The sequence below is a fragment of the Cyanistes caeruleus genome, chromosome 35 (assembly GCF_971803275.1).
Source record: "Cyanistes caeruleus chromosome 35, bCyaCae1.hap1.1, whole genome shotgun sequence".
Taxonomy (NCBI): Eukaryota; Metazoa; Chordata; class Aves; order Passeriformes; family Paridae; genus Cyanistes; species Cyanistes caeruleus.
In genome coordinates, this window is record NC_141736.1 from 164,686 (window position 1) to 192,384 (window position 27,699).

The window sequence follows — 27,699 nt, forward strand, 5'->3', positions numbered from 1 at the left end:
GCTGGCGCGGGGCCACCGCGGGGCTTGCGACACCCGCGGGGACACCCGAGGGGGGGCCGCGACAGGGGCTGGGGGGACTCTGCTGGGCTGGGGGGTGGGGAGGGTCCTCGGCTCCACCCGGGACCCCCCCGGTGACCCCTGACAGGGCCGGGGTGACCTCCTGGACACTTGGTAGGGCTTGGACACCTGGGCCTGGTTGAACCCCAAAGCCTTGGTAGGACCCCAAGAGCTGGGTCCATCCTGAGACCCCCACCATGGCCAGGCCACCTGGAGCCCTCCTGGGCCACCACGGCCAGGCCACCTGGAGCCCTCCTGGACCTCTTGGGCCACCACATCCAGGCCATCTTGAACCCCTGGGCCACCATGTCCAGGCCACCACGTCCAGGCCATCTGGAGCCCTCTTGGGCCACCACGTCCAGGCCATCTGGAGCCGTCCTGGACCTCCTGGGCCACCACGTCCAGGCCACCTTGAACCCTTGGGCCACCATGTCCAGGCCACCATGTCCAGGCCATCTGGACTCCATGGGCCACCACGTCCAGGTCACCTGGACCCTCTGGGCCACCATGTCCAGGACACCTTGACCCTCCTGGCACCTTGGCATGGCTCCAGGCCCCAGAAGCCCAGATCCCCCCTCATGTCCCCGTTGTCCCCAGCAGCCCGTGGTGGCAGCTCCTCCCCGGTGCCGCTGCTGGCACAGGAAGGTCCCCGGAAGGCGCCCGGGAGCCACGGCCCCGTTCCCGTTGTCCCCCGCGGCACCCCTGGGGCGCAGGCGCGACACCTCCGCCGTGCCCAGTGCCACCTCTGCCTTCCGCCGGCCACGCCGGGGTCCCCCGGGCCACCGGAGCCTCCCCGGCCACGGGGGGAGCAGGAGAAGGAGCCCACCGGGGCCATCGGGACCTGGCGGGGGGACGGGGACCGACGTCTGCCACTCGTCACCGGTGGTGGCCCCACGGGGCCCCAGCGCCTCCGGTTCCTCCCCTTCCTGCGGGGAAGGGACCCCTGCGCCGTGGGGGCTGCGTGAAGAGCTGAGGTTTGTTCAGGGGTCACCTGGGGTCACCTGGGGTCACCTGGGGTCATCCAGGGGTCATCCAGGGGTCACCCAGGGGTCATCCAGGGGTCATCCAGTGCTCCTCACTGGACGTGGTCCTGCCAAGGCCACACAAGGCAGGGCCTCACCTGGATGTGGTGACACTGGGACCTCACCTCCAGCAGGACCTCACCTGCATCCAGATCTTACCTTCACCAGGACCTCACCTGCATCGGGACCTCACCTCCAGCAGGATCTCCTCTCCATCAGCTCCTGTCCAGAAGTTGATGGTTGCATCCTCTTCCACCAGCTGCTCCACTGAAGTTCTCCCCACCAGGACCCACCTCGGTGAAGTTCTCCCCACCAGGACCCACCTCGGTGAAGTTCTCCCCACCAGGACCCACCTCGGTGAAGTTCTCCCCCCCCGCAGCAGCCGGTCCCGGTGTCCCCATGGAGGCGTGGCGCCAATGTGCCCACTGGCTGGTGGCCGCGCGCGTCCTGCCGGCGGGACACCGGGCCAGCAGCCCCGGGGGACAGGTGTGGGACCTGGCGCAGGCGCTGCGGGACGGGGTCCTGCTGTGCCACCTCCTCAACGCCCTCCTGCCCCGCGCCGTGCCCCCCCGGGACATCTGTCCCCGGCCCCAGATGTCACAGGTGAGAGACAGGGAGGACACGGTGTGACAATGGCAGGGACCACGGTGGCTGTGGACGAGGGGGGTGGCCATGATGGGGACATTGATGGTGACATTGATGGGGACAGCGGTGGTGACATTGTCTTAATGATGGTGGCGCTGGGGGGTGACAGGGACAATGACAATGCTGGTGACGGTGACAATCATGGTGGTGGTGATGGTGGCGATGGCGCCAGGTGAGTGACAAGGACAGGGACAATCGCGGCGTTGACGGGGTGACAATGACGGTGACACCGCCGGTGACAGAGATGATGGCGTCACCATTGGTGACAACGGCGGCCACAACCGCGGGCAGAGGAAGGCGCTGATTTTGGTGGTGACACCGGGGGTGCCGGTGGTGCCGGGGTGGCACCGAGGGGGCTGGCGGGTGGCACCGGTGACAGCGGTGACAGCGGTGATGGTGCCACCGCAGTTCCTGTGCCTGAGGAACATCCGCACCTTCCTGACCGCCTGCGCCGACAAATTCGGGCTCCCCAAGCACCGGCTCTTCGGCGCCTTCGACCTCTTCGACGTCCAGGACTTCGGCAAGGTGGGGTCAGGGGTCAGCAGTCCTGGGGGCGGCACCTGAGGGTGGCCCCTCGGTCCCCCAGTGTCACCTCTCTGTCCCCAGGTGATCGAGACGCTCTCAGCGCTCTCCTGGACCCCGATCGCGCAGAGCAAAGGACTCACGTGAGTGGACGGGACTCGGGCGTCCGAGGGTCACTGGTGTCCAGTCCCTGGTGTCCAGTCCCCAGTGTCCACTCCCCGAGGGTCACTGGTGTCCGGCCGTGTCCCCCCAGGCCGTTCCCGTCCGAGGACAGCGTTGGGGACGATGACATTTACAGCGGCCTCTCCGACCTCATCGAGTGAGTGGGGGGGTACTGGGGGGGGTCTGGGGTCACGGGGGGTCATTGGGGACAGCCAGGGACATTTGGGGACATTGGGGGATTTTGTGGGGGCATTAATGGGGTTAGAGGGGGGTTCCGGGGGTGTTTGGGGACATTAAAGGACCCCCAGAGGATCTGGGGACAATCAGAGGGGCCCGAGGGATTTTGGGGGGCTCCGGGGGTGTCCCCAGCTGTCCCCACCCCCGGCAGTGACACGGCCGAGGAGGACGATGACCTCTACGACTGCGTGGAGGCCGAAGGGGACGACGGCGACGACGTCTACGAGGACCTGATGAGGGTCGAGCCCCCTCCGGCCGCGGTGGGTGTCACCCCACGGGGACAGGGACACCCCCCGGGACACCCCAAAAAACACCCGTGACACCCCAAAAAACACCCGGGACACCCCAAAAATACCTGGGACCCTCAAAAAACACCTGGAACCACCCCAATGTCCCCAATGTCCCCGATGTCCCCAACGTCCCCAACGTCCCCGATGTCCCCAACGTCCCCGATGTCCCCGATGTCCCCAATGTCCCCAATGTCCCCGATGTCCCCAATGTCCCCGATGTCCCCAATGTCCCCAACATCCCCGATGTCCCCAATGTCCCCGATGTCCCCAATGTCCCCAATGTCCCCAATGTCCCCGATGTCCCCGATGTCCCCGATGTCCCCACAGAAGGGGGGGGTGGACCGGCGGCTCTGCTGCCTCCAGGAGCTGCGGCAGACGGAGGAGAGGTACACGGAGACCCTGGAGTCCATCTGCCAGGTGGGGACCTTGGGGACACTGGGGACACTGGGGACACCGGGGACAGAGGTGGCCTCACGGGGCCTCCCAGTGCTCCCAGTAAGGCGCGGTGTCCCCCCCGGTGTCCCTCCCCGGTGTCCCCCCGGTGTCCCCAGCACTTCCTGCGGCCACTGCGGCACTTCCTGAGCCCCCAGGACATGGAGAGCGTCTTCATCAACGTGGAGGTGACAGTGACACGGGGACAGGGGACAGGGGGACACTGACCAGTGACACCAGTTAACCCAAATTAACCCTTCCCAGTGCTCCCAGTGCTCCCAGTACCCCTTCCCAGTGCCCCCAGTGCCCCCAGTAGCCCTTCCCAGTGCTCCCAGTGCTCCCAGTACCCCTTCCCAGTACCCCCAGTGCTCCCAGTACCCCTTCCCAGTACCCCCAGTGCCCCCAGTACCCCTTCCCAGTACCCCCAGTAGCCCTTCCCAGTGCTCCCAGTGCCCCCAGTACCCCTTCCCAGTACCCCCAGTGCCCCCAGTAGCCCTTCCCAGTACCCCCAGTGCCCCCAGTAGCCCTTCCCAGTGCCCCCAGTAACCCCAGTTTGCAGGAGCTGCTGGAGCTGCACCGGCGTTTCCTGGGGGAGCTGCGGGGGGCGCTGGCGGGGGCCGGGGGGGGGCTGCCCCCCCTGTTCCTGCAGTACAAGGAGAGGTACGGGGGGGCTTGGGGGGGCTTGGGGGGGTTTGGGGGGTTTTGGGGGGGGCTTGGGGAGTTCTTGGGGGATTTTGGGTGATTTTGGGGGGTCCTGGGTGGGTTTTGGGGGATCCTGAGGAGGATTTGAGGGTCTTGGGGAGGATTTGAGGGGTTTAGGAGGGTCCTGGGTGGGATTGGGGTGGATTTTGGGTGAATTTTGGGTGGATTGTGGGTGGATTTCAATGGATTTTGCATGGATTTCTGCAGATTTGGGGTAGATTTCGATGAATTTGGGGTGGATTCCAGGTGGATGGGTTTGGGTTGATTTCGGGTGGGTTTTGATGGATTTGGGGTGGATTTTGATGGATTTGGGGTGGGTTTTAATGGATTTGGGGTGGGTTTTGATGGATTTTGTGCGTATTTCTGTGGATTTTGGGTGGATTTCTGAGGATTTGGGTGGATTTTGATGGATTTTGGGTGGGTTTGGGTTGATTTCGGGTGTCCACCCCAGGTTCCTGCTCTACGGCCGCTACTGCAGCCAGGTGGAAGCGGCCGCGCGGCGCCTGGACCAACTGTCCACCTGCACTGACCTGCGCATGAAGCTGCAGGTGAGCCCCAAAACACCCCAAAAACACCCCAAAATCCTTCCCATGAACCCCTCAAATCCCAACCTCCCACCAGAACCTCCAAAAATCACCCAAAGTCACCCAAAATGGCTCAAAACCCCCTCCCAAACCTCCCCAGGAAGCTCCGGGTGGGCCCCAAAAAATCCCAAATCCCCTCTCCCGATCCTGATGACCCCAATGACCCCGGCAATGTCCCCCCATGACCCAAAGTGACCCCAAACTGACCCCAAAGTGACCCCAATGACCTAAAGTGACCCCAATGACCCCGTCCCCCCCAGGAGTGCTCCCAGCGCGCCAACAACGGGCGCTTCTCGCTGCGGGACCTGCTGATGGTGCCCATGCAGAGGGTGCTGAAATATCACCTGCTGCTCCAGGTGACACCTGGGGACACCTGGGGATGTGTGGGGACACCTGGGGACACACCTGGGACACCTGGGACAGCTGGGGACACCTGGGGACACACTGGGGACGCACCTGGGGACAGCTGGGGGGCATCTAGAGACACACTTGGGGGGGCACATGGGGACAGCTGGGGACACACCTGGACACACCTGGGGACACGCTCAGGACACACCTGGACACACCTTGACCTTTGTCCCCAGGAGCTGGTGAAGCTGACCCCGGACGTGGCCGAGCGGGAGCGGCTGCGGGGGGCGCTGGACGCCATGAGGGTGGGAATTTGGGGGGGATTTGGGGGTCCTGGGTGGGATCTGGGGGGTCCTGGGGTGTCCTGAGGGGATTTGGGTGATTTGGGGGGGCCTTTAGAGGGTCTGGGGGTGTCTGGGGGGATCCTGGGGGGAGTTTTTGGGTTTCTGGGGGGTTTTGGAGGTTCCTGGTGGGGGTTTGGGGGTTCCAGGAGGGGTTTGGGGGTTCTGGTGGGGGTTTGGAGGTTCCAGGGGGGGTTTGGGGGTTCGGGGGTCTCTGACTGGAGCCCCCCAGGACCTGGCCCAGTGCGTGAACGAGGTCAAACGGGACAACGAGACCCTAAAGCAGCTCACGAGCATCCAGCTGTGCCTGCACAACATGGTGGGGACCCCTGGGACCCCCGATCCCCCCTGGGGACCCTGATCCCCCCCTGGGAACCCCTCATGGTCCCCCATGTCCTCCAGACATGTCCCCCACATGTCTCCACATCCCCGATATCCCACTCCCGATATCCCATCCCTGATATCCCACTCCCGATATCCCATCCCCGATATCCCATCCCCGATATCCCATCCCCAATATCCCATCCCTGATATCCCACTCCCGATATCCCACCCCCGATATCCCACCCCCGATATCCCATCCCTGATATCCCATTCCCGATATCCCATCCCCGATATCCCACTCCCGATATCCCATCCCCGATATTCCACTCCCGATATCCCATCCCCGATATCCCATCCCCGATATCCCATCCCCGATATCCCATCCCTGATATCCCATTCCTGATATCCCATCCCTGATAACCCACTCCCGATATCCCATCCCCGATATCCCACTCCCGATATCCCATCCCCGATATCCCATCCCCGATATCCCATCCCCGATATCCCACTCCCGATATCCCACCCCCGATATCCCATCCCCGATATCCCATCCCTGATATCCCATCCCCGATATCCCACCCCCGATATCCCATCCCCGATATCCCATCCCCGATATCCCATCCCCAATATCCCATCCCTGATATCCCACCCCCGATATCCCATTCCCAATGTCCCGTTCCCGTGTCCCGTTCCCAGCCGCAGTCCCTGGCGCAGTTCGGGCGCCCCAAGATCGACGGGGAGCTGAAGGTCTCCAGCACTGAGAGACGCTCCAAGGTGGACAGGTGGGCTGGGGACACCTGGGGACAGCTGGGGACACCCCTGGGAACACCTCAGGGACATGGGGACACCCATGGGGACACCTGGGGACACCACAGGGATGGGACACCAGGACTTGGAGCTGGGGCCGGTCCATGGGGACACCCCGTGGTGGCCTCAGGGACGCGGTGCCACCCTGTCACTGTCCCCAGGTACGGCTTCCTGCTGGACAAGGCCCTGATCATCTGCAAGCGCCGCGGGGACTCCTACGAGACCAAGGGCGTGGTGGAGCTGCAGAGCCACCAACTGCGGGACGGTGGCCTCGGGCCCCGCGACGGCAAGAAGGTACCGGGGACACCGTGGGGACATCAGGACCCCAGTGTCCCTCCAGTCCCAGCGTCCTCCTCCCAAAGGACCTGGGTGGACACAAGTGTCCAGTCTGGTGGATCCCAGGATCCCGGTCCCTGGTGGATCCCCATAATCCTGGTCCCTGGTGGACCCCAAAACCTGCTCAACCCTGGTGTCCGTGTCCCCACCACTGGGGGGGTGTGACCTCAATATCCCCCGTTTTGCGTGACCCCGCCCCATTTGGGGGGCGTGGCTGACCCCTCCCCACCCCACAGTGGTCCCACACCTTCGTGCTGCTGGACCCGGCCGGGCTGCAGGACTATGAGCTCTTCTTCAAGACACGCGAGCTGAAGAAGAAGTGGCTGGAGCAGTTTGAGATGGCCCTGTAGGTGGCCCTGTCCCCCTGGAGGGGGTCACACCTGCCCCGCTGGGTGGTCCCGGGGAGGCCCAGCTCATCCCCACCGGACCTGGGTCCTCCTGGTGTCCGGCAGGTCCAACATCTTCCCCGAGCACGCCCTGGCCGACGGACACGACTTCCAGATGTTCTCCTTCGAGGACACCACGTCCTGCAGGGCGTGCCAGATGTTATTGAGGTGGGACCCCAAAACCACGTCCCCCGCGGCCCTGGGGAGACCCCGGGGGGGTTGGAGGAGGGGGTGGGGTCACGGGGAAGTCAAGGTGGGTCAAGCCTGGTCAGTCCAGGCCCAGGTCCATCATGGACTGGTCAGTCTTGGGCGGGCTCAGGTGGGTGTGGGGCGTGGCTGGTGCTGTCCCTGATGACCGTGACCCCGTGTCCCCTCTGTGTCCCCCCCGTGTCCCCAGGGGCACCTTCTACCAGGGCTATCGCTGCAGCCGCTGCCGGGCCCCCGCCCACAAGGAGTGCCTGGGGCGCGTGGGGACCTGCGGGAAGGCCGGAACTGGTGAGGGGCAACGTGGGATTGGGGAATTGTGGGATTGGGGAGGGGGGAAAAGGGGGGTGGGGCAGGAGGGGGACAGGGGAGGGTGGGACACAAGATTATGGGATACAAGATGGCCGACACTGAGCGTTAGGGGATACAAGATGGCCGACACAGAAGGGCATTGTGGGATACAAGATGGCCGACACTGAGCATTATGGGATTCAAAATGGCCGACACTGAGCGTTACGGGATTCAAAATGGCCAACACAGAAGAACATTGTGGGATACAAGATGGCCGCTATGTGGGATGCCTTAATGATGGCCGCCCATTGAGCGCAAACACTAAGAGTTAATTATTAATTAGGGGTGGGGTCAGTTAATTATTAATTACCCCATCATTAATTAAGAAAGGCACTAATTACCCCCCTCCCCGCTAACGAGGTTTTCCCCTCCCTAGATTCCGGTGCACGGAAGGTACCAAACTCCGGGAAAACGGCTCCGGATGGGCTGAAATCCCGGGATTTTTTGGGGGGATCCCTTGGGGGAGTCCCGGGGGTCTCTGGGGGGGGTCCTGGCCCCCCCCAGCCCCCCCAAATCCTCCCCTCCTCACGTCCCCCCCCAGAACAAATCGCAGCGCCCGGGACCCGACCGGAAACGGGAGGAGCTGGGTGAGGAATTTGGGGGGTCCCGACCCCTCCCAGGACAGATTTTGGGGGGGATTTTAGGGTTCCCGACCCCCCCCCATCCATTTTTGGGGGTCCTGACTCAGGGTTTGCCCCCCCCCAGGACTCCCCAAAATGGAGAGCACCCAGGCCTACGGCGGCGTGCCCCCCCCGCCGGGGGTCCTGGCGCCCCCCCTGCGCCTCAGCCCCGGTGACGTCATCGAGGTGACGGCGGCCGAGGCCGAGGAGCTCTGGTGGCAGGTGGGGGACACCGGGGGGGACACCTGGGGGGGGACACGGGACCCCCGAAATGGGGATGGGACCCCCCAGGGTGGGTTTGGGACCCCCAAGATGCAAAATCGGGTCTGGGGGCCCCCCATGGTCATTGGAGACCCCTCCCCATGGTCCTTCCCCCCCCCCCCCCGAGATTTGGGGGGGGGCTCCCCCATTCCCAATTCTCGGGGGGGTGGTCTCAGGGTCTCCCCCAAGCCTGGGGGGTCTCGGGACCCCCGCCCGGACCCCCCGAATTTCCCCTCAGGGCCGGAACGTGGCCAGCGGGGAGCTGGGCTGGTTCCCCAGCAGCGCCGTCAGACCCTTCGTGTCCGTGAGTTTGGGGGACCCCCCAAGAAACCCCCCCGGGGTCACTGGGGGGGGGGTCACCGAATTTTGGGGGGGGGGGGGGGTTCTGGGATGTTGGGGGAGGGGTCACATTTGGAGCCCCCACCCCAATTTTGGTGTCCACCCCTTCCCTCAGGTGCCGCTGCCGGATCTCTCCGCCTACCCCTGGTCAGTGGTGGGACCCCCAAAATCCCCCCCTGAACCCCCGAATTCACTCCTGGGACCCCCCAAATCCTCCCCTGAACCCCCGAATTCACACCTGGGACCCCCCAAATCCTCCCCTGAACCCCCGAATTCACACCTGGGACCCCCAAAATCCCCCCCTGAACCCCCGAATTCACTCCTGGGACCCCCCAAATCCTCCCCTGAACCCCAAAATTCGCACCTGGGACCCCCCAAATCCTCCCCATAACCTCCAAATCCTGCCCTGAACCCCTCCCCTCCCTCCCTCTCCCGTTTTTGGGGTCAAACCCCCCAAGTTCGGGGGCCTTGGGGCTGTGGGGGGGGGTTCCCGGGTGGGGTTTTTTGGGGCTTTTAGGGGTATTTTGGGTATTTTGTGGGCTTTGGGGATATTTGGGGGTTTTAGGGGTTTTTGGGGTGACTCCCCCTGCCCCCCCCAGGTTCGGGGGGCCCCTGGAGCGCGCGGGGGCCGAGCAGGTTCTGTCCCCCCGCTCCGACGGCGCCTTCCTGGTGCGACAGCGGCTCCGCGAGCCCGGGGACTTCGCCATCAGCCTCAAGTGAGGGACAGGGGACAGCGGGGGACACTGGGGGGACACTGGGGGGACATTGGGGACATTGGGGACACTGGGGACACTGGGGACACTGGGGGGACATTGGGGGGACACTGGGGACACTGGGGACACTGGGGACATTGGGGACACTGGGGGGACATTGGGGACACTTCTGGGGACACTTTTGGGGACACATTTGGGGACACGGAGACACTTTTGGGGACATGGGGACATTTTTGGGGACACATTTGGGGACACTTGGGGACATTTTTGGGGACACTTTCGGGGACACATTTGGGGACACTTGGGGACATTTTTGGGGACACCTGGGGACACTTTCTGGGAGGGCGGGGCGGGGCTGACGGCGCTGCGCAGGTACCGCGGGCAGGTGAAGCACATCAAGGTCACGGCCGGCCAGGGCCTCTACTGGGTCACCGAGAAAAAAGCCTTCAAGGGGCTGGTGGTGAGAGCCGCACCCCAAACCCCGCGGGGACACCCCAAAACCCTCCCCAGAAACCCCAGAAATCCCAGAAAACCCTCCCCAAAAATCCTCCAGAACCCCAAAACCCTCCCCAGATACCCCAAAACCCTCCCCAGAAACCCCAAAACCCTCCCCAGAAACCCCAGAAACCCCAAAACCCTCCCCAGAAACCCCAAAACCCTCCCCAGAAACCCCAAAAACCCCAAAACCCTCCCCAAAAATCCTCCAGAACCCCCCAAAAACCCAAAACCCTCCTGGGGTCACCCCAGAACTCCCAGAAACCCAAAACCCTCCCCCAAACTTCTCCAGGAACCCCAAAATCTTCTTAAGGTCACCACAGAACTTCCAGGACCTCCCTCAAATCCTCCCGGGGATGTTTTTGGGGTCCCTGACCCCACCCCCGGGGTGTTTTTGGGGTCCCTGAGCCCCCGGGGATGTTTTTGGGGTCCCTGACCCCACCCCCGGGGATGTTTTTGGGGTCCCTGAGCCCCCGGGGATGTTTTTGGGGTCCCTGAGCCCCCGGGGATGTTTTTGGGGTCCCTGAACCCCCCCCGGGGATGTTTTTGGGGTCCCTGACCCCCCCCCCCGGGATGTTTTTGGGGTGCCGCAGGAGCTGGTGGAGTTCTACCGGCGGAATTCCCTGCGGGATTGTTTCAAGGCGCTGGACACGACCCTGGCCGTGCCCTACAGGGACCCCCAGAGCCGCGCGGGGCCCCGGGAGCCGGGTACGGGGCTGGGGGGACCCCGGGGGGAGCACGGGGTGGCCTTTGGGGACATGGGGGTGTCCATCCCCGATGGGTTTGGGGTGGGATTTGGGGGTTTGGGGTTGGATTCAGGGTGGGATTTGGGGATTTGGGGGATTTTGGGGTTGGATTTGGGGCAGGATTTGGGGATTTTGGGGTGGGATTTTGGGGTTTGGGGTTGGATTCAGGGTGGGATTTGGGGATTTTGGGGATTTTGGGGTTGGATTTGGGGCAGGATTTGGGGATTTTGGGGTGGGATTTTGGGGTTTGGGGTTGGATTCAGGGTGGGATTTGGGGATTTGGGGGATTTTGGGGTGGGATTTGGGGACATGCCCGTGTCCCCCCCGTGTCCCCAGGTGCCACCCGCAGTTCTGGCTGGGTTTGGGGTGGGATTTGGGGATTTTGGGGATTTTGGGGTGGGATTTTGGGGCAGGATTTGGGGATTTTGGGGATTTTGGGGTGGGATTTGGGGGTTTGGGGTTGGATTCAGGGTGGGATTTGGGGATTTTGGGGATTTTGGGGTGGGATTTGGGGCAGGATTTGGGGATTTTGGGGATTTTGGGGTGGGATTTGGGGGTTTGGGGTTGGATTCAGGGTGGGATTTGGGGATTTGGGGGATTTTGGGGTGGGATTTGGGGGCATGCCCGTGTCCCCCCCCGTGTCCCCAGGTGCCACCCGCAGTTTCGGCTCGGCCAAGGCTCGCTACGACTTCAGCGCGCGGGACCGGACGGAGCTGTCGCTGCGGGAAGGGGACATCGTGCGCGTCCTCAGCAAGAGGGGACAGCCCGGCTGGTGGAAAGGGGAGATCTACGGCCGGGTACGGCTGGGGACACCGGGGGACACCGGGGACACCCTGGGGACATCCTGGGGACATCCTGGGGACACCTGGGGACACCCTGGGGACACCCTGGGGACACCCTGGGGACACCAGAGATACCCTGGGGACAGCCTGGGGACACCGGGAATGGCCTGGGGACACCCCTGACCCCATCCCCACCCCCTGGGGACACCCCCGGCCCTGTCCCCACCCCCTGGGGACAGCCGGGTCCCTGAGCCCCTGTCCCCCCTCCCCAGGTCGGGTGGTTTCCCGCCAATTACGTGGACGAGGAATATTCGGATTATTGCTGAGACCGACGCCCCCCTGTCACTGTCACTGTCACTGTCACTGTCACTGTCACTGTCACCCCCCTGTCATTGTCACCCCCCCATCGGTGTCACCCCCGTGTCCCCGAGCCCCGATCCCGGTAATTTATGGCTCTTCCCGCGCGGGAGGGACAATAAACGAGGATGAGGATGAGGATGAGGATGAGGATGAGGATGATGATGAGGATGAGGATGAGGATGAGGATGAGGAGGATGAGGAAGAGCTCCGGGGAAGGGGGGGGGGGGGGGCGGCGGAATTTTACGGGAAAAGGCCCCAAAAAAAGGGGAATTCCAGGAAATTCCTGGCACGCGGAAAGTCCGGCCGGGGGCAAAGGTCAAGGCCGGACCCTGGGGTTGGATCCCGGGGATGGAGCCGGGTGTCCGGCGGGGCGGGAATCCCGGGATCTGGGGAATTCCGGGATCTGGGGAATTCCGGGATTTCGGGAAGGGGAATTCCAGGATTTTTGGGATGGGAATTCCAGGATTTTTGGGAAGGGAATTCCAGGGTTTTTGGGATGGGAATTCCAGGGTTTTTGGGAAGGGAATCCCAGGATTTTTGGGAAGGGAATCCCAGGATTTTTGGGAGGGGAATCCCAGGATTTTTGGGATGGGAATTCCAGGGTTTTTGGGAAGGGAATCCCAGCGTTTTTGGGATGGGAATTCCAGGATTTTTGGGAGGGGAATCCCAGGATTTTTGGGATGGGAATTCCAGGGTTTTTGGGAAGGGAATCCCAGGGTTTTTGGGAAGGGAATTCCAGGGTTTTTGGGAAGGGACTCGGGTCACACAGACCCAGGCCAGGGGGTCCCGCAGCTCCCAGTTTGATCCCAGTACGATCCCAGTCAAGTAAACACACACAGGTTTATCGCCCCTCTTCCCGGGTTTCCAGAATGTTCCCGGGATTCTGGGGTGAATTCCCGGGGTTTGGGGTCAGGGGGGTCCCTCGCAGACCCAGGCCAGGGGGGTCTCGCAGGGATAATCGGCCCAGAGCCCGTCCAGCCCCACGGCCGCGCAGTTCTCCAGGGCACCCCCGTTGGGCTCGTCCCGGTGCCACCAGCTGCCCCCATCCCCAAAAAAACACCGGGATCGGGATCACAGAAATCCCAAAAAACATCCCCGAGTCCCCAAAATCCCACCCGCATCCACAGCAAATCCCAAAAAATCCACCCCTGCCCCCAGGTTGTCCGAATTCCCTAAATCCCGACTAAATAACCCCAAAATTCCCCAGAATTATCCCGGAATTCCCCAAAATTATCCCCAAAAAATCCCTAAAATTACCCCCAAAATTATCCCAAAATAACCCCAAATAATCCCCCAAATTATCCCCAAATTCCCCAAAATTATCCCCAAAATTCCCCAAAATAATCCCAAAAATTATCCCAAAAATCCCCAAAACTATCCCAAAAATCCCCCAAATAATCCCCAAAATTATCCCAAAAATTCCCCAAAATAATTCCCAAAATTCCCCAAAAATATCCCCAAAAATATCCCAAAAATCCCCAAAAGTATCCCCAAAACCCCCAAAATTATCCCCAAAAATCCCCAAAATTATCCCCCAAAATCCCCAAAATTATCCCAAAAATCCCCAAACCCCCCGAACCCCCCCGAACCCCCCCGAGCCCCCCGAACCCCCCCAAACTCCACCTGTTGTTGGGGTCCAGGGCGGTGCCGTCCCCGCGGGTCCAGGTCCCCTCCTGATCCCGGTCCCGGATCCCGAGCCAGGACGGGCCCCGGAGCTGGGCCTGGATGTGGCGCTGGGGAGACCAGTACGGACCAGTATAAACCAGTATAAACCGATATAAACCAGTACGGACCAGTATAAACCAGTATAAACCAATATAAACCAGTATAAACCAGTATAAATATGTATAAACCAGTGTGGACCAGTATAAACCAGTACAGATCAGCACAGGCCGATATAAACCAGTATAAATCAGTATCAATATGTATAAAACAATGCAGGCCAGTATAAACCAGCACAAACCAGTACAAACCAGTATGGTCCCCTGGATCCTGGACCCAAATTCCTGGGGGGAATTTGGGGATTTATAGGATTTACGGGATTTATGGGTTTTAGGAGGAATTTGGGGGGGATTTATGGGATTTGGGGGGGGATTTTTGGGATTTAGGGGGGGATTTATGGGATTTGGGGGCGGATTTTGGGATTTTTGGGATTTCTCGGGATTTGGGACCTCACCTTTTCCTCGGCATCGTCGACCTCGAGCAGCTGCGCCCCCAAAGCCGAGCAGAAAAACTGGGAATTCTTCCAGGAAGCGGTGGATTTTGAGAAGAAATAACAGGAATTCCGGAAAAAGACCCAGCCCTTGGAGCAGGGCAGGAGACCTGGGGAAATCCCAAAGGTTTGGGGTCGGGATTGGGGAAAATCCCAAAGGTTTGGGGTCGGGATTGGGGAAAATCCCAAAGGTTTGGGGTCGGGATTGGGGAAATCCCAAAGGTTTGGGGTCGGGATTGGGGAAAATCCCAGGGGTTTTCAGAAAGCTCCGAACCAAGTCGGGAAAATTGGGGAAATTCGGAAAAACAGCAAAGCGAGCCCCAAAAATGTGGGGAAACCCCAAGGCAAGGCGGGAAAAGTGGGGGGAAAACCGGGAGAAATCGGCGAAAAAAATTGGGAAAAAGTCGGGGAAAAAGTCGGGAAAAGTTGGGGGGAAAGTCGGGGAAAAAGTCGGGGGAAACTTGGGGAAAAAAATGGGAAAAGTCGGTGAGAAAGTCGGGGAAAAATCCGGGAAAAGTGGGGGGAAAATCCGGGGGAAAAGTCGGGGAAAATGTCGGGGGAAAATGTCGGGGGAAAGTTTGGGGGGAAATCGGGGAAAAATCGGGGAAAAAAAGGGAAAAATCAGGGGAAAAAAGGGGGGAAATCGGGGAAAAAGGGAGGAAATCGGGGAAAAGAGGGAAAGTCGGGGGAAAAAAGGGGGGAAATCGGGGGGAAAAGGGGGAAAATCAGGGGAAAAAAGGGGGGAAATCGGGGAAAAAGGGGGGGAAATCGGGGAAAAGAGGGAAAGTCGGGGGAAAAAAGGGGGAAAATCGGGGGAAAAAGGGGAAAAATCGGGGAAAAGAGGGAAAGTCGGGGGAAAAAAGGGGGAAAATCGGGGAAAAAGGGGGAAATCAGGGAAAAGAGGGAAAGTCGGGGGAAAGAAGGGGGAAAATCGGGGGAAAAGAGGGAAAGTCGGGGGAAAAAAGGGGGAAAATCGGGGGAAAAAGGGGGAAATCAGGGAAAAGAGGGAAAGTCGGGGGAAAAAAGGGCAAACTCGGGGTAAAGTCGGGAGTGGCCCGGCCGGGGACTCACAGGCCCGCGAGCAAACATCCTGGGAGGTGCCGTGGGCCAGCCAGCGGCTCCAGTCGCCCTCGCCCTCGTAGAGCATCACCCTGCGCTGCGCCTCGTGGCCGAAGTTGAAGCGCAGCGCGGTCCCGGCCAGCGCCAGCAGCGCCCCGGGGCCGCACTCCCAGCGCTGCAGCCCCGAGCGCTCCCGGCACGGGCCCAGCAGAACCAGCGCCAGCCGGGCCGGCCGCGCCGCCCCCGCGCACAGCCCCGAGCCCAGGTGCCGCAGCCGCCCCCCCGGCAGCCACTGGAAGCGCTGGGCCGGCGAGGAGGGCGAGCAGGGGGACACGGACAGCGCCCGGCCCGAGGACACCACGCAGCCCGAGTGGCGCTCGTTGTAGAGCAGGAAGGAGCCGGACACGGCGGGGACACAGGGACAGCGCGGGGACACCGCGGGGGACACCGGCAGCGCACCTGGGGACACCGCGGGGGACACCGGCAGCGCACCTGGGGACACCGCGGGGGACACCGGCAGCGCACCTGGGGAGAGCGGGGGCTGCCCGAGGGGCTCCGGGAAGAGCGGGGAGCCTGCGGGGACAGGGGACAAAGAGGGGACATTGAAGGGACATTGAGGGGACACCTGGGGACACCGAGGGGACACTGAAGGGACATTGAGGGGACACTGAGGGGACACCTGGGGACACTGAGGGGACACCTGGGGACACTCCGAGGACACTCCGGGGACAGGTGACACCAACCTGAGGGTGGCGGCGGCTCCTTCGCCTTCTCGGCCTCCAGGGCGGCCTCCAGGGCCGAGACTGAGGGGACACCGAGGGGACACCGAGGGGACAATGAGGGGACACTTCCCAAACCCCCCAAACCCCCCCAAAATCCCACAAAAAACCCGCTCCAAAACCGCCCCAAATCCCCCCCAAAATCCCCCCGAATCCCCCCTGAATCCCCCCAAAATCCCCCCCAATCCCCCCGAATCCCCCCCGAATCCCCCCGAATCCCCCCGAATCCCCCCGAATCCCCCCAATTCCCCCCGAATCCCCCCAAAATCCCCACGAATCCCCCCCGAATCCCCCCGAATCCCCCCGAATCCCCCCCGAATCCCCCCGAATCCCCCCCGAATCCCCCCGAATCCCCCCGAATCCCCCCCGAATCCCCCCCGCACTCACTGCGCCGCGCCCCGAGTGTCCCCAGCAGCAGCAGCAGCGTCACCGCCAGCGCCACCAGCGCCACCAGGGCCACCAGCGCCACCCGGGGGGACAGCCGGGGGGGGGAGGGGACCTCGGGGGGCGCCCCCGGGCTGGGGGAGGGGTCCAGGGGCTCGTAGGGGTCCTCGTCCGGGGGGGGGTGGGGACAGCCTGCGGGGACAGGGGGGACACTCAGGGGGTGGCACCTGGGGACAGCCCGGTGTCACCTCTCTGGGGACAGCCGGGGGCCAGCAGGGCTTGGGGACAGCCCTGGGGACACGCGGTGGCACCTGGGGACACCCCCGGGGGGCTGGGGACAGCTCCCAGGTGCCACCACCCACCCTGGGGACACCTCTCGGTCATCGGGGACAGGGAGGTGACACCGGGGACAGGGAGGTGACATCGGGGACAGGGAGGTGACACCGGGGACAGGGAGGTGACATTGGGGACATTGGTGGCCGTACCTTCCCCGGCTCCCCAGGGTTTGTCCAGCGCGGTCTCCACGTTCCCGTACATTGTCCCCAATGTCCCCAGTGGTGTCCCCAGTGTCCCCAGTGTCCCCAGGGCTGATAACGCCCGCAGGGGACAAGGGGGGGACAGGATGTCCCCACCCCAGGATGTCCCCAAGGGGGGGGTGACAGGGCCACACAGGAAGGGCCGCGCGCTATCGGCTCCTGCCAGCCCCGGCCACCTCCTGTCCCCTCCTGTCCCCTCCTGTCCCCTCCTGTCACCTCAGTGTCATCTCCTGCCCCTGCTCTGTCCCCTCAGTGTCCCCTCAGTGTCCTCTCAGTGTCCCCCCCCGTGTCCCTCAATGAGGGGACACTGAGGGCACACTTGGGGGACAATTTGGGACACTTGGGGGACACTGGGGGGACAATTTGGGACACTTGGGGGACACTTGGGGGACACTGAGGGACACTTGGGGACACTTGGGGACACTTGGGGGACACTGGGGGGACAATTTGGGACACTTGGGGGACACTTGGGGGACACTGGGGGGACAATTTGGGACACTTGGGGGACACTTGGGGGACACTGGGGGGACAATTTGGGACACTTGGGGGACACTGGGGGGGGAACAGACGCCACTTCCATCTCCGCAGTTCCCGCCCGCACACCCAGCCGCGCTGCCATTGGCTGATCCCAATGATTGACACACAGACACGACCAATCGCGGGAATTCGGGCTCCGTTCCAGATGTTCGGGGTCCATTCCAGATATTTGGGGTCCGTTCCAGATGTTCGAGCCCCCCAAAACCCCGCCCCTCCCCCACCCCCTCCCCGGCTACGCCTCCGCCACGCCCCCTCCCTCGAGGAACTCTCCAATCAGCTTGGCCAGGAGGCGGGGCTTCTCCTCGGGCAGCCAATGGGAGGCGCCGGGCAGGACGCGGAGCCGCGCCGAGGGGCGGAGCCAGCGCAGGTGGGCGGGGCCAAGGCGCGGGTCCAGGAAGGCGTCGCGGGAACCCCAGAGCAGCAGCGTGGGGGGAGGGGGCGGCTCCCGGGGGATGGGCGTGTCCCTGGGGGGAGGGGACAGCGTTAGCGACACGGGGGACACCTGGGGACACCCGGGGACATCTGGGGACACACCTGGGGACACCTGGGGACACACCTGGGGACACCCGGGGACATCTGGGGACACACCTGGGGACACCTGGGGACACCTGGGGACACCTGGGGGGACAGGCGGCTCCCAGGGGACCGGGGAGTCCCGGGGGGGGGACAGGGTAGGGGACATCCCAGTGGGGTCCAACCGGGACCACCCCAAACCGAACCGGGACCACCCCAAACCCAACCGGGACCACCCAAACTCAACCGGGACCACCCAAACCCAACCGGGACCACCCCAGACCCAACCGGGACCACCGAAACTCAACCGGGACCACCCCAGACCCAACCGGGACCACCCAGGGCCCCGCCCGGCCCCGCCCGGCCCCGCCCACCGGAAGAGGTTCCGGTAGTAGTGGATGGGGGGGCTGAGCCCCCCGGGCTGGCCCAGCCCCCCCAGGTACGAGTCCAGGTCCCGCTCCGAGAGCCGCCGGGCCGGGTCCTGGATCCCGGTCCGGGAACTGCACAGGAACGTCCTCAGCATCTGGGGACAGCGTGGGGACACGGGGACACCGGGGTGGCACCGGGACCCGACACTGGGGACAGCGTGGGGACACGGGGACACCGGGGTGGCACCGGGACCCGACACTGGGGACAGCGTGGGGACACGGGGACACCGGGGTGGCACCGGGACCCGACACTGGGGACACGGGGACACCGGGACACCGGGACCCGACACTGGGGACAAAGAGGGGACAGGGAGGGGACAGGGAGGGGACAGGGAGGGGACAGGGGGGACAGAGGGGACAGAGGGGACAGAGGGGACAGAGGGGACAGAGGGGACAGGGCTGACCTGGAAGTCGTGCAGGGCCAGGAGCAGCTCGGGCAGCCAGGGCAGCTGGAACAGGAAAATGTAACAGGAGCGGAGCAGCTGCGATGGGTGACGGAGCATGAAATCTGGGGACAGCGACAGCGCGGGGACACCGCGGGGTCGGGGACAGCGACAGCGACAGCGACAGCGACAGCGACAGCGCGGGGTCACAAACGTGAGCGGTGGCACTCGATGGCCGCGGCAGGGGACGCCCGATGTCCCCGCGGTGCCACCTCCACCCACGACCTCTGTGCCACCTGCCATCCCCGGTGTCCCCTCAGTGTCCCCTCGGTGTCCCCGGTGTTCTCTCAATGTCCCCTCAGTGTCCCCTCAGTGTCCCCTCAGTGTCCCCCCGGTGTCCCCCCGGTGTCCCCTCGGTGTCCCCTCAGTGTCACCTGCCATCCCCAGTGTCCCTCAGTGTCCCCTCAGTGTCCCCTCGGTGTCCCCCCGGTGTCCCCTCAGTGTCACCTGCCATCCCCAGTGTCCCTCAGTGTCCCCCCGGTGTCCCCCCGGTGTCCCCTCAGTGTCACCTGCCATCCCCAGTGTCCCTCAGTGTCCCCCCGGTGTCCCCTCGGTGTCCCCTCAGTGTCCCCTCAGTGTCACCTGCCATCCCCGGTGTCCCCTCAGTGTCCCCTCAGTGTCACTTGCCATCCCCGGTGTCCCCTCAGTGTCCCCTCAGTGTCCCCTCGGTGTCCCCCCGGTGTCCCCTCAGTGTCACCTGCCATCCCCAGTGTCCCTCAGTGTCCCCCCGGTGTCCCCCCGGTGTCCCCTCAGTGTCACCTGCCATCCCCGGTGTCCCCCCGGTGTCCCCCCGGTGTCCCCCCGGTGTCCCCTCAGTGTCACCTGCCATCACTCCCCTCTGCGGCGCGTCCATCACCACCAGTTTCTCCACCAGGTTCGGGTGACTCGAGGCCACCTCCCAGGCCAGGACCCCTCCCCAGTCGTGTCCCACCAGGGCGCAGCGCGGTGTCCCCCGCGGTGTCCCCAGCGCCTCGATGACGTCACGGATGTCCCCGAGCAGCAGCTCCAGGCGGTAGCTGGCCCTGCCCGGGGGCTTCTCCGAGTCCCCGTAGCCCCGCAGGTCCAGGGCCACCAGCCGGAACCGGGGGCTGAACTCCTGCATCAGGTGGCGCCAGCAGGACCTGGGGACACCGCGGGGACAGCGGTGACACCGCGGGGACAGCGGTGACACCGCGGGGACAAGGGACCGTCGGGGGCGGGGGGGCGGGGGGACGCTGGGGACACCTGGGGGGCTCATGGGGGACACCTGGGGACATCTGGGGGACACTTGGGGACACCTGGGGACATCTGGGGGACACTTGGGGACATCTGGGGACATCTGGGGGACACTTGGGGACATCTGGGGACACCTGGACACACCTGGGGACACCTGGGGACATCTGGGGACACCTGGGGGACACTTGGGGACATCTGGGGGGCTCATGGGGGACACCTGGGGACATCTGGGGGGTACCTGGGGGGCATAGAGACACTTGGGGACACTCAGGGACACTCGGGGTCACTCGGGGACACTCGAGGACACTCGGGGACACCCGGGGACACTCTTTGGGGACATTTGGGGACACTCAGGGACACTTGGGGACACTCTTTGGGGACATTTGGGGACATTTGGGGACATTGGGGACACGCACCAGTTCTGGGGGAAGCCGTGGAGCAGCAGCACCAGGGGGGCGCCGGGGGGGCCCCGAGTGACGTAGTGGAGACGCAGCCCCGAGCCCTGGGGGACACCGGGGGGACACCGGGACAGGGGGGGTGACAAAGGGGGCGGGGCCACCGCCCACGATGTCCCCAAAGCCACCGCAAATTCCCGCAAAACCCGCCCGAAATCTCCCCAAAATCCCCCCCGGACCCCGCCAAAACCCCCCCAAAACCACACCCAAACCCCCCGAAATCTCCCCAAAATCCCCCCAGGACTCCCAGAAAGTCCCAGAATTCCTCCAAACCCCCCCAAAACCCCCCAGGGACCCCCAAACTCCCCCAAATCCCCCCAAACCCCCCCAGCCGCAACCCCCGTTCCTCACCCGCAGCCGCCGGTGCTGCCCGCAGCCCCCCCAGGACCCCCCCAATCCCCTCAGGACCCCCCAATCCCCCCCCAATCCCCCCCGAACCCCCCAATCCCCCCCGATCCTCACCCGCAGCCGCCGGTGCTGCCCGCAGCCCCCCCTGAGCCCCCAAAACCCCCCCTAAACACCCCCAAAACCCCCCCAAAATCCCCGTAACCCCCCCAGGACCCCCCCAAATCCCCCCAACTCCTCCCCAGGACCCCACCAATCCCCTCAGGACCCCCCAAACCCCCCCCAATCCCCCCCGAGCCCCCCGTTCCTCACCCGCAGCCGCAGGTACCGGTGCTCCCCGCAGCCCCCCCAAACCCCCCCAAAACCTCCCCGAACCCCCCCCAGCTCCTCCCCAGGACCCCCCCAATCCCCTCAGGACCCCCCAAACCCCCCCCAATCCCCCCAAACCCCCCCGAACCCCCGTTCCTCACCCGCAGCCGCAGGTACCGGTGCTCCCCGCAGCCCCCCCGAGCCCCCCAATCCCCCCCGAGCCCCCCGAGCCCCCGTTCCTCACCCGCAGCCGCAGGTACCGGTGCTCCCCGCAGCCCCCCGCCGCTTCCGGGGGTCGCCGCCGCCGCCCCCGCCCCGCGCGGGGTCCCCGCAGCAGCAGCGCCGCCCCCCAGAGCCCGAAGGCGACCCCCGAGGCCACCGCGGCCACCGCGAGAGCCCCCCGGGCCAGCAGCGCCCGCAGCGCCAGCAGCAGCCGCGAGGGGAGCAGCAGGAGCCGCGACAGGCGGGGGGACAGCGGGGGACACTCGGGGGACATCGGGGACATCACCTGGGACACCTGGGGACACCTGGGAACAGCGGGGGACACTCAGGGGACAGCGGGGACATCACCTGGGGACACCTGGGGACACCTGGGGACACCTAGGGACAGCGGGGGACACTCGGGGGACAGCGGGGGACACTCGGGGGACAGCGGGGGACACTCGGGGGACAGCGGGGACATCACCTGGGGACACCTGGGGACACCTGGGAACAGCGGGGGACACTCAGGGGACAGCGGGGACATCACCTGGGGACACCTGGGGACACCTGGGGACACCTGGGGACACCTAGGGACAGCGGGGGACACTCAGGGGACAGCGGGGACATCACCTGGGGACAGCGGGGGACAGCGGGGGACAGCGGGGGACACTGGGGGGGCACCGCGGGGACACGCCGGTGTCCTCAAGGTGTCCCCTATCCCGGGGTGGCCTCGTCACCGATGTCGCGCTGCCCCCGTGGTGTCCCCAGAGTGTCCCCAAGGTCCCCAGTGTCCCCCCCGGTGTCCCCACAGCCCTCCCAGTGTCCCCCCCGGCGTCCCCAGAGTGTCCCCAAGGTCCCCCGGTGTCCCCCGCTGTCCCCCCGCTGTCCCCACAGCTCCCCCAGTGTCCCCCCCGGTGTCCCCACAGCCCCCCCAGTGTCCCCCCCGGTGTCCCCACAGCCCCCCCGCTGTCCCCCGCTGTCCCCACCTTGTCCCCGCGCTGCCGTTCCCGGATGTCACCGCCTGTCCCAATTCCCGGGTGGCACCGCCCGGGTGGCGCCCCCAGGATGTGTCACCTGCCCTGAATGTCACCATCCCTGAGTGTCACCATCCCCAGGTGTCACCATCCCCGAGTGCCACCACCCCCGAGTGTCACCTGCCCTGAATGTCACCATCCCCAGGTGTCACCTGCCCTGAATGTCACCATCCCCAGGTGTCACCATCCCCAGGTGTCACCATTCCCGGGTGCCACCACCCCCGAGTGTCACCTGCCCTGAATGTCACCATTCCCGAGTGCCACCACCCCCAGTGCCACCACGTCTGGGTGTCACCACCCCCGGTGCCACCTGCCCTGAATGTCACCATCCCCAGGTGCCACCACCCCCGGTGTCACCATTGTTTGGGCGCCACCGCCCCCACGTTTCGGGTGCCACCGCCTGCTGCCACCACCCCTGAGTGTCCCCTCCCCCAGGGCTGTCGCGACATCGGGCTGTCCCCGTCCCTGTCCCCAGGGCTGTCGCGACATCGGGCGGGCTGTCCTTGTCACCCCTGTCCCTGTCCCGCCCCCGCCGCGACTCCCGCGCTGTCCCCGCCCCCTCCGCGCCTCTGTCGCGACAGCGCGGGGCTCCCGCGCCGTCACCGACCTGTCGCGACAGGGGGGGAGGGGCTCTGTCGCCTCTGTCGCGATCGCGGCGCTGTCGCCGCCCCCTCCCCCCCCCCCCCCGAGCCGCTTCCGCCTCGGAACGCGCCGGCCACGCCCCCGAGCGCTGATTGGACGGCGCGGGAAGGGGCGGGGCCGTGCGGGGACAGCCAATGAGCGCGAAGGGGCGGGGCCAGGAGCGCTCAGGGGGCGGAGCCTCGCGGGGCCCTTTTGGGGCAAATTCGGGGCATTTTGGGGTTTTTTTCTCCGTTTTTTTTACTTTTTTTGTATTTTTTTTTGCCTTTCCCCGTTCATTCCTTTTTAGTTTTAATTTTTTTGCCGCTTTTGCGTCTTTCGGGGGAGTTTTATCCTCCCAATTTTAATTTTCCTTTGAATGTTCACCTTTTCTTCTATTTTTTAACCTTTTCCCCCCATTTTCGTTCCCTTTTTTTAATTCCCGTTTTTCCTCCTTTTGGTGTTTTTGGCCATTTTTAGCTGTTTTTTTTAGCTTTTCCTGATTTATTCTCCTCTTTTCCCCAATTTTCCTCTTTTTCCCACTTTCCCCCCAATTTTAATTCCTGAAAAACTTCAAAAAAAATCCGATTGAAATCGATCCGAAAACGTTCAAAAAAATCCCAATTTGGATGGAAAAACCAATCCCAAATTCCGCCGAGAGCTTAAAATTCCACCCAAAAACCCCCAAAAAGGGGAAATCCCGAAATTCCCATTTCTGCCGATTTCACCTCAAAACTCCCAATTAAATTCCCAATTAAATTCCAATTAAATTCCAATTAAATCCCAATTAAATCCCAACATTTCCGATTTCAATTCGGATTTTTTTCCCCCCTTCCCCTCCCCCCTTCCCCTCCCCTCCCCCCCCATCAATTTTCGGGGGTTTTGGGATAAAAACGGGGCGGAAAAACCCGAAATTTCCGTGTTTTTGGTCGTTTTTTTTTATACAAAACCAAACTCGCGGCGTTTTTTATTCCACGATCGGCGAAACCCCGGCGCGGGAATTCCGGGGGGAGGGGAGGAAAAAAAAACCTCGGGATTGGCACCGACGGGGACCCAAATAAAATTAATTAATAATTATTAATTAATAAAACCCCGGCGGGGGGAGGGGAAGAACGGGGAGAATTCCCGGGATTTTTTTTTTAATTTTTTTTTTTTTTTTTTTGGATTTATATAAAATAAAAAATAAAAATGAATTAAAACCCAGGTTTGAGGGGGGAAAAAAAAAATAAAGAATAAAAAAAGTAATTTTGGGTTTGGCGGCGATTTTTTTGTTTTTTTGGGGGGAAAAAGGGGAAAAAGGGGAAAAAGGGGGAGGGGAGGGAGGGGAAAGGAGGAATTAAAAAAATCCGGGGGGTTTATAAAAAATGGGGGGAAAAAAAGGGATTTTGGGAAGGATTGAAATTTAAAAAAAAATGAAGAGAGGTGAAAAAAGGAATTTAAGGGAGGAATAAAAACGGAATTAAAGGGGAAAAGGAAAATTAAAATAAAAAAGGGAAAAAACGGGGGAAAATGGGGAGAGGAGGAGGAGGAAAAAAAGGGGAAAATTTAAAGAAAAAAAGGGAAAAAATGGGGAAAAAATGGGAAAAAAAAGGGGAAAAAATGGGGAAAAAAATTAGAAAAAAATCAGGAATAAAAGAGAAAAAAAAAGGGAAAAAATTGGGGGGAAAAAAGGCATTTTTTGAGAATTCAAAAATGAGGAAGAAGAGGGAAAATTCCAGAAGGAAAATCGGGAAAAGGCCAAGGGGGGGGAGGGGGAGTCCCTGAGGCAGCGGGTGGGGGAGGGGCCGCGCCCCTCCCCCCATCCCCCCTCCCCCCACCCCCAAATCCTCCCCCCAAAAATCCCCAAATCCGCCCCAGCCGGCCCCAAAATTCGGGAATTTTTCCCCATTTTTATTTCGCCGCCGCCGGGAAAAAAAAAAAAAAACACCAAAAAAATTCTGGAAAAATTAAAAAAATTCCTTGGAAAAAAAAAAATAAAAAAAAAAAATCCCAGAGAATTCCCGGGAATCCTGGAGGGGGAGGGGGGGAATTTTTGCTTTTTTTTGTTGGTTTTTTTTTTTTGGTGTGAAAAAGGGAAAAAAGAGGGGAAAATCGGGAATTCCGGGGTGAGGCAGCCCCGCCCCCGCTCCCATCCCCCAACATTCCCAGATTTAACCGAGACTCCCAAATTTTCATTTCTTTTCTTTTTTTTTTTTTGTCATTTTTTTTCCTCGTTTTTTTTTTCTTTTTTGGCCGGGAAAAGAGAGAGAGAGAAAAAAAAAAAAAAAAAAAAGGAATTTTTTTTTTGTTTCTTTTTTTTTGTTTGTTTTTTTTTTTTTTGGATATTTTTCCACTTTTTTTTTTTTTGTTTTTTTTCCGTCTTTTTTTTTTGTTTTGTTTTGTTTTTTTTTTTGTAATATTTTTTTTTTTTTTTTGTGGTATTTTTTTTTTTTTGGGAAAGAGTCAAATTCCCGGCCGGAATCGCCTCTCCTAGAAAAGATTCTCCTCGAAAATGGCCAGGAGGTCGCTCTGGAAGTTCATGTCGATCGTCGCCGCCATCTGCCAGGGGGGGAAAAACGGGAAAAATCGGGAAAAAACTCCGGGAATTCTTCACCCCCCGCCCTTCTCTTCCTTTGGGGAGGAGATTCCCAGAATTCCCAGAATTCCCAGGAATTTCTGGGGGTTTTTTTTGTAATTTTTTGGGGGATTTTTTTGGTGAATAATATGTAATATCCAGGTGAATTTATACCATTTTATTTTATGGATTACCCAGCTGATTTGATCCCATTTTTTTATGGAATATCCAGGTGATTTTATCCCATTTTTTGGGATGCTTTTCCCAATTTTTTAAGGAATTTCCAGGTGATTTTACCCCATTTTTTCCCAGAAATTTCCAGGTGATTTTAACCCATTTTTTATGGAATTTCCAGATGATTTTATCCCATTTTTCCCAGGTGATTTTTCCCCGTTTTTTATGGAATTTCAGGGTGATTTTATCCCATTTTTTATGGAATTTCAGGGTGATTTCCCCCCATTTTTCCCAGGTGATTTTTCCCCATTTTTTATGGAATTTCAGGGTGATTTTCCCCATTTTTCCCAGGTGATTTTTCCCCATTTTTTATGGAATTTCAGGGTGATTTTCCCCATTTTTCCCAGGTGATTTTTCCCCGTTTTTCCCAGGTGATTTTTCCCCATTTTTTATGGAATTTCAGGTGATTTTTCCCCATTTTTCCCAGGTGATTTTTCCCCGTTTTTTATGGAATTTCTGGGTGATTTTCCCCATTTTTCCCAGGTGATTTTTCCCCATTTTTCCAGGTGATTTTTCCCCGTTTTTCCCAGGTGATTTTTCCCCATTTTTTATGGAATTTCAGGTGATTTTTCCCCGTTTTTCCCAGGTGATTTTTCCCCGTTTTTTATGGAATTTCTGGGTGATTTTTCCCCATTTTTCCCAGGTGATTTTTCCCCGTTTTTTATGGAATTTCAGGTGATTTTTCCCCATTTTTCCCAGGTGATTTTTCCCCATTTTTTATGGAATTTCAGGTGATTTTTCCCCATTTTTCCCAGGTGTTTTTTCCCCGTTTTCCCCCCGGAATCGCGGGGATTTAACCCTTTCCTCACCGCTTCCCGGCGCCTCCTCTCCTGCTCCCTCTTCCGGGCCATCTCCCGCTGCTGGTCCAGCACCGACTGCGAGCTCGGAGCCGCCGGCGCCGCCGGAGCCGCCGGAGCCGCCGGCACCGGCCCCGAGCCCGGCACCGCCACCGAGCCCGGCACCGGCACCGCCACCGCCACCGAGCCCGGCCCCGGCGCCGGCGGCTGCTGCTCCTGGCGCCGCCGAACCTCCTCGTGCACCCGGCGCGCCTGCTCCAGGGCTTCATCATCCTCCCGGGACCTGCAGAGTGACCAGAGAGTGACCACAGAGTGACCACTGACCATCACTGACCATCACTGACCATCATCACTGACCATCATCACTGACCATCACTGACCACTGACCATCATCACTGACCATGAGTGACCACCATCAGCCAGGAACCCCCCCAACCCTGAACCTCCTCGTGCACCCGGCGGGCCTGCTCCAGGGCTTCATCATCCTCCCGGGACCTGCAGAGTGACCAGAGTGACCACTGACCATCACTGACCATCACTGACCACTGACCATCATCACTGACCATCACTGACCAGGAACCCCCCCCTGCCTGAACCTCCTCGTGCACCCGGCGCGCCTGCTCCAGGGCTTCATCATCCTCCCGGGACCTGGAGTGACCACAGAGTGACCACAGAGTGACCATGAGTGACCACCAGTGAGCACAGGAATGGGGGTCACTGCCGGTGGTCCTGCTGGGGTTGGTGGCTCTGATGTCCCAGGTGGTGTTTGAGGTGTCTCTGGTGGTGTCTGAGGTGTCTCTGAGGTGTCCCTGGTGCAGTTTGAGGTGTCTGAGGTGTCCCTGGTGCTGTTTGAGGTGTCCCTGGTGGTGTTTGAGGTGTCCCTGGTGGTGTCTGAGGTGTCTCTCATGTCCCTGGTGGTGTCTGAGGTGTTTGAGATGTCCCTGGTGGTGTCTGAGGTGTTCCAGGTGCTGTTTGAGGTG

The 27,699-nt window shown here is 61.4% G+C and overlaps 4 protein-coding genes across 11 annotated transcripts in view; 1 reads left to right on the forward strand and 3 right to left on the reverse strand.

The window, feature by feature from the left end:
• Positions 1-86: 86 nt before the first annotated feature.
• VAV1 (vav guanine nucleotide exchange factor 1) lies at positions 87-12,204 on the forward strand. The gene is made up of 28 exons (XM_086871434.1): positions 87-1,031; positions 1,248-1,682; positions 2,133-2,249; positions 2,331-2,389; positions 2,500-2,565; positions 2,797-2,905; positions 3,263-3,352; positions 3,487-3,555; positions 3,927-4,027; positions 4,521-4,617; positions 4,914-5,009; positions 5,238-5,306; positions 5,575-5,661; positions 6,363-6,448; positions 6,635-6,767; positions 7,046-7,155; positions 7,262-7,363; positions 7,593-7,690; positions 8,127-8,143; positions 8,292-8,337; positions 8,456-8,592; positions 8,870-8,935; positions 9,086-9,117; positions 9,570-9,686; positions 10,056-10,143; positions 10,772-10,886; positions 11,573-11,721; positions 11,979-12,204. The coding sequence occupies exons 2-28, from the start codon at positions 1,479-1,481 to the stop codon at positions 12,030-12,032; spliced, it is 2,514 nt and encodes an 837-aa protein (XP_086727560.1). The 5' UTR covers positions 87-1,031; positions 1,248-1,478; the 3' UTR covers positions 12,033-12,204.
• A 683-nt stretch (positions 12,205-12,887) lies between these two features.
• Positions 12,888-17,070, reverse strand: LOC147647600 (macrophage mannose receptor 1-like). Its single transcript, XM_086871446.1, has 7 exons — positions 16,986-17,070; positions 16,504-16,692; positions 16,081-16,140; positions 15,350-15,910; positions 14,243-14,388; positions 13,690-13,799; positions 12,888-13,102 (listed from the first exon to the last, which is right to left on the reverse strand). Exons 1-7 carry the CDS (start codon positions 17,035-17,037, stop codon positions 12,976-12,978), a joined length of 1,245 nt encoding a protein of 414 aa, XP_086727572.1. The 5' UTR covers positions 17,038-17,070; the 3' UTR covers positions 12,888-12,975.
• A 734-nt stretch (positions 17,071-17,804) lies between these two features.
• On the reverse strand, positions 17,805-23,221 carry LOC147647601 (epoxide hydrolase 3-like). 4 transcript variants are annotated; one of them, XM_086871447.1, is made up of 8 exons: positions 23,124-23,221; positions 21,852-21,986; positions 21,526-21,789; positions 20,589-20,674; positions 19,780-20,078; positions 18,919-19,022; positions 18,461-18,609; positions 17,805-18,037 (listed from the first exon to the last, which is right to left on the reverse strand). In XM_086871447.1, the coding sequence occupies exons 3-8, from the start codon at positions 21,784-21,786 to the stop codon at positions 17,806-17,808; spliced, it is 1,131 nt and encodes a 376-aa protein (XP_086727573.1). In that variant the 5' UTR covers positions 21,787-21,789; positions 21,852-21,986; positions 23,124-23,221; the 3' UTR covers position 17,805. The 4 variants fall into 4 exon arrangements, with proteins under 4 accessions (XP_086727573.1, XP_086727575.1, XP_086727576.1 ...); XM_086871449.1 differs by having other exon boundaries at positions 21,967-21,986; positions 23,124-23,181; XM_086871450.1 differs by lacking the exon at positions 21,852-21,986 and having other exon boundaries at positions 21,526-21,808; positions 23,124-23,197.
• An 827-nt stretch (positions 23,222-24,048) lies between these two features.
• BRD4 (bromodomain containing 4) overlaps positions 24,049-27,699 on the reverse strand; it is a 32,404-nt gene continuing 28,753 nt past the window's right edge. For 4 of the 5 annotated variants that reach the window (XM_086871427.1, XM_086871426.1, XM_086871428.1 and 1 more), the window contains exons 21-22: positions 26,732-27,002; positions 24,049-25,672 (exon numbers count right to left, since the gene is read on the reverse strand). In XM_086871427.1, coding sequence (XP_086727553.1) covers positions 25,604-25,672; positions 26,732-27,002 — 340 coding nt within the window. In that variant the 3' untranslated portion in view covers positions 24,049-25,603. Of the gene's footprint in view, positions 25,673-26,731; positions 27,003-27,096; positions 27,215-27,699 lie in introns of those variants that run through there. The other variant, XM_086871429.1, reaches the window with a different exon arrangement.

Bases quoted from the DNA above. Each gene is read 5' to 3' on its own strand.
- LOC147647600 (XM_086871446.1), bottom strand. From the start codon at position 17,037: ATGTACGGGAACGTGGAGACCGCGCTGGACAAACCCTGGGGAGCCGGG. The intron at 16,141-16,503 runs GTGAGTGCGGGG...GTGTCCCCTCAG, and splicing joins GACACTCGGGGCGCGGCGCA to TCTCGGCCCTGGAGGCCGCC. The intron at 13,800-14,242 runs GTGAGGTCCCAA...TGGTCTCCCCAG, and splicing joins TCGACGATGCCGAGGAAAAG to CGCCACATCCAGGCCCAGCT.
- VAV1 (XM_086871434.1), top strand. From the start codon at position 1,479: ATGGAGGCGTGGCGCCAATGTGCCCACTGGCTGGTGGCCGCGCGCGTC. The intron at 2,566-2,796 runs GTGAGTGGGGGG...CACCCCCGGCAG, and splicing joins GGCCTCTCCGACCTCATCGA to TGACACGGCCGAGGAGGACG. The intron at 9,118-9,569 runs GTCAGTGGTGGG...TGCCCCCCCCAG, and splicing joins GATCTCTCCGCCTACCCCTG to GTTCGGGGGGCCCCTGGAGC.
- LOC147647601 (XM_086871447.1), bottom strand. From the start codon at position 21,786: ATGTCCCCGATGTCCCCCGAGTGTCCCCCGCTGTCCCCCCGCCTGTCG. The intron at 20,675-21,525 runs GTGAGGAACGGG...GGTGTCCCCCAG, and splicing joins ACCGGTACCTGCGGCTGCGG to GGCTCGGGGCTGCGTCTCCA. The intron at 20,079-20,588 runs GTGCGTGTCCCC...CGGTGTCCCCAG, and splicing joins CACGGCTTCCCCCAGAACTG to GTCCTGCTGGCGCCACCTGA.